This window comes from Pelobates fuscus, chromosome 8 (genome assembly GCF_036172605.1).
Source record: "Pelobates fuscus isolate aPelFus1 chromosome 8, aPelFus1.pri, whole genome shotgun sequence".
Classification (NCBI taxonomy): Eukaryota; Metazoa; Chordata; class Amphibia; order Anura; family Pelobatidae; genus Pelobates; species Pelobates fuscus.
The window spans coordinates 80,444,028-80,448,211 of record NC_086324.1 but is presented as its reverse complement, the minus strand read 5'-3'; the positions used below and the strand labels follow the sequence as shown (position 1 = coordinate 80,448,211).

Sequence of the window (4,184 nt, the reverse complement as noted above, 5' to 3'; positions counted from 1 at the left end):
ACGGTGCCCAGCGGCTACGTTACTGAAAAATTAACCACGGTTTAGCATGTTACTTTCTTTTTTTTTTTTCTTTTTTAGCATAATCGACTACGTTAATGTCAATCTATATAGTATGTCTCAAGCAACCCTACAATTTTCCTGTTAAGCAACATTATTTGCATTAATATGTTTACATTTAAAAATGTGCAGTTCTATCATATGCCACAGTCCTATGCCACTGAAAAATCTGTATTTACTGTCGTGGCACGGAAAACTTGTCTGTCTAATTTCTGCACAACAAAAATAAAGAATTTAAAAAAAAAAAAAAACCTGCATGTAAAAAAATATATATTTTTAAGTTTGACTATAATTTAGTTCCATACACCCTAAAACACATGTGGAACATGCAATATTTTATAATATTGTCATTTCCAATTAACTAGATGGCACAATTAGTTAAAAAAAAAAAAGGAGACTGGTTCAGCTTTTAATATCAGGATGTTTTATTGAAAGTCAAAATGAGAAAAAAATAGTTCAGATAGAAACAATGTATACTTAATAGATATCCTGAACTCTTCTGAAAGAACCAACCCTTGGAGTTATGGCACCCCACTCACTGAATCTCCTGTACTCTCCAGGTCTAAGATAATACTGCCTTCCTCTGTAATTTGGCAGTTCATAGAAGATCCAATGGCCTTCGAGTACATTGCATGAATGGATGTCATTATAATTAAATTCCTCCTGAACCTTTGGGCAATCCTCACTAAACTCCAATGTATGACCTCTAAAATCTTCTTTCTCGTAAATTCTTATCCTAAAGGTCCCACGATACTGCAAAACAAATAATAAAAAAAACCATAAACATATATAGGCATCTTGTTTTTAAAAATAACATATTTCAGTGTTTTCTATTTTTAAGTTAAAAAGATCTAAAGTTTTAAAGCAGTAACTAAAATAATCCATTCATATCAGTCAATTATACATATGAAATGAGAGGATTTTTTTTCCCAAAATGCATATGACTACTGAAATCAGTGAAACGTCATTAAATGTATAATATTGCATGCTGACAATTGTAGCTGGAGAATTAACTGAGTTGGAGATTTTTGCCATTTTACCCTAAAACGTCAATTCTCCACTTGCCAACTGGTTTTCTCAGCTGGCAGTCTATTTAAATTTGAAACCATGATCAAAGTTGTTAGTACAATATAAGCCTTGAGTATTCAAAGGGCCATCGGCATTCTGAGTTTTAAAAAGCCAATGAATCTAGAAGTTAAAGATTGAATATTTAGGCCTGTCTGAAGACAAAACATGGTGAGGTTAAAAATGAATTCTCATTTTTTTCTGAAAGCATTGATAGTGTTTGTTATTCAGTTTTGTAAAGCCCGAAATTAAGTGGTCATAACGAGAAAAAAATTTGAAATGCAGCAATTAACAAATTTAATGCAGTTGGCAACATTTATGTTTGGTGCATATTTCTTCAGTTGTAACTTGATATTAATCAATCAGTACGTTCACATATATGTTATTCATTATTCTTACAAATAGAGTTTGAAGAAATGTCATTGTTGCTATGAATTATTATTCACACCATTGATGACTACTTTTACATAGAGCTAAGGATCTCTACACACCTGTGGAATTATTCGGCAGGAATTGATGGAATCATTAAAGCCGTTCCAGTGCTGGAAGTCAGGATACTCTCCCCTCTTCAGGAAGTACTGGTGCCCCTGGTTGTTTGCACGCTCATATACAATCCAGTTTCCATTCTCCACCTTAATGGAATTGCAACGACTAAAATGTGAGTGCAAGTCTGAATTATCAGAGCTGCACTCAAAGGAACGGCCCTGGAAATTCTTGTCCTCGTAGAAGATGATCTGAAACCAAAAGTGAAAGGGGAAAAAAAAAAAACTGAATCTAAACAGTTCAGTCAAATTTTGGAAATAAATACACTAAAGTGTAAAAAGGAAAAACTGTATTTGCTTGCACAACAAGTAAATTAACTGAACATTCTCTGTAAGCTGTATTATCCTCCTAACCATACTTTTTCAGAGAAGCACTGGATTAATTGTTTCTCCAAGCGAAACATCAATTTGACAAAGCGTGGATATTGTCCTGTATGCACTGTAGGTCCACAATCATTTTCTATGAGAAGCAATAGATTGATTCCGAGATTACTAATCCTCGCATGTCATGAGGATTGGATATTGACAAAGGGTTAATATCCTAGGCAAGGATTGTACCACGTTTAAAGTCAATCCATGTAAAAAGGAACAGTTGACTCTTTTGCATCTTTGATGGTAAAAAGCAGCCATTAAACATTGTTAGTGCCAAAAGCTGGTAAATGTTGCAGATGAAAAGTTTCAGCAGATTCTATGGTCCATTTGCGTTTTAACGTTCACATTACCCATGTCCACCTCCACTGGTGATGAGCACTACTTGGTGTTTACACTTTTTCAAATCTGACATAATTCAAGTCCAGTTTATTACCATAGCATCTAAACCAGTACATTACCATAGCATCTAAACCAGTACATTACCATAGCATCTATACCAGTACACTATAAAAAGGTTTACTTGCGCATGCACACGTCACCTGCAATCATCTAAGCAAACTGCCTTTAGTGTTTTCATATATTTGAGTTGACAAATTCGACTGGTATTTATTGAAAACTGCATACACCATGTTCATAGACAGAAATGGCAGCTACATTTGTGTAAACAAAAAATAAAAAAATGCATGGAGATAGTCCTAGTATTATATAACAGATAAGTTTAAAGTTTTTTTTTTTTTTTTCACTCTTTTTTCATTTTAATGGAGGACCTAAATCTATGTTAAAAACCAAAACACTCTAATAAATATTAATATAATATTTGTTCCTATTTCCTTTCAAATGGAATTATTTCTAATTTACTAAAAAATACAGAGTTTACTTTTTTTGTACATACCAAGCATTTTTGTAGGCTTTCTTCTAGGTTTTTTTTTAGAAAGAAATTTGATATCCTCCACACATCTACATTTTTTTACTCAAAAAAGTGCCTTCTTCAACAAGGGTATTGAATAATAACTATGTAATTAAACAAATAATTTTACCTCTAAATACACAAGAGAAAAAAATTATATAATACATTAATACATTGTTTACATTGTTTATGTACTTAGGATTTCCATTCATAGATTACCTTTCCCATTTTGGCTCTAATGTAGATCCTGGACTTTAGTGCATGAGTGTTGCACAAACTCTGGTTTATATATGTTGCCCAGAGCTTGTTCTGCAATTGTTTAACAAAAGAGATGCAAGCTTTAGGGTCAAAAGGGTTTGCCTGCCTCTTTCCATTATATATAGTGTTGGAGAATGTTCATTGATTCTGAATTATAGACTTTTCAACTTACAACTGTTACAGCGTGTGTGCAGAATTTTCTGAGTGCCTAGGCAGTATTTGTTTAAATTAATTAATTTACTGAAATTTTATATTCACTACATTCATCTTTATATTCTCTTTTTTCTTATTCACATGGTGGGTCAGCTAGCAATTAATATTCGCTGTATGCATAATGATCAACTAACAGTATTTTTATTGTACTTATTTTGCATTAGTTATTTAAATGCATGACTATTGGCTTAATTACATGAGTTTTAGTGAAGCAAAGATCTTCTCTTTGGAGAAAGGCTTACACTTTTCTGGTAGGACAAAAAAAAAAATCAATTGTCCCCTTTTGCTCATAGCTAGACTGCATCTCCAGATAATACTTAGCTCTGTATGATGTTGGTTCATTGTTCGTGTCGCAACAGGTTTGCTCTTTTTGCTTCATGTTAACTGTGTTAATTACACCTAGTTAATTTATGCTTATTTTGTTATTGTTTAATGTGCATGTGCTGCACGCACTTTGTCATATGCTTTTCACGTCTGTATTAATGTAAAAAAAAAACCTAAAAATTAAAATGCCTAGATGCTCACATTAAGAAAGGTAATGGCTTGACCATTTTAAGCATGCTTATCAAACTTTAGGAGCAAATATACAAATGTGGACCTCAGAATGGTAGCAACAGGAACCATCAGTAATAAATTCAAACAACTTATTCAATATGATAAAAGTAAGAAAATACTTTTGTTTAGTTATAAAAACAATATAGGAGACTGCCTACCTTTTCTGCTGTCAGTTACTCTCTTTGATGAACTTCTGACTGGTCTGCTCTTCTGCC

At 32.7% G+C, this 4,184-nt stretch overlaps 1 protein-coding gene across 1 annotated transcript; it reads right to left on the bottom strand.

Annotated features, from left to right (window-relative positions):
* Positions 1-458: 458 nt before the first annotated feature.
* Positions 459-3,234, bottom strand: LOC134570808 (gamma-crystallin 1-like). The gene is made up of 3 exons (XM_063428787.1): positions 3,163-3,234; positions 1,614-1,856; positions 459-810 (listed from the first exon to the last, which is right to left on the bottom strand). The coding sequence occupies exons 1-3, from the start codon at positions 3,169-3,171 to the stop codon at positions 535-537; spliced, it is 528 nt and encodes a 175-aa protein (XP_063284857.1). The 5' UTR covers positions 3,172-3,234; the 3' UTR covers positions 459-534.
* Positions 3,235-4,184: the final 950 nt, after the last annotated feature.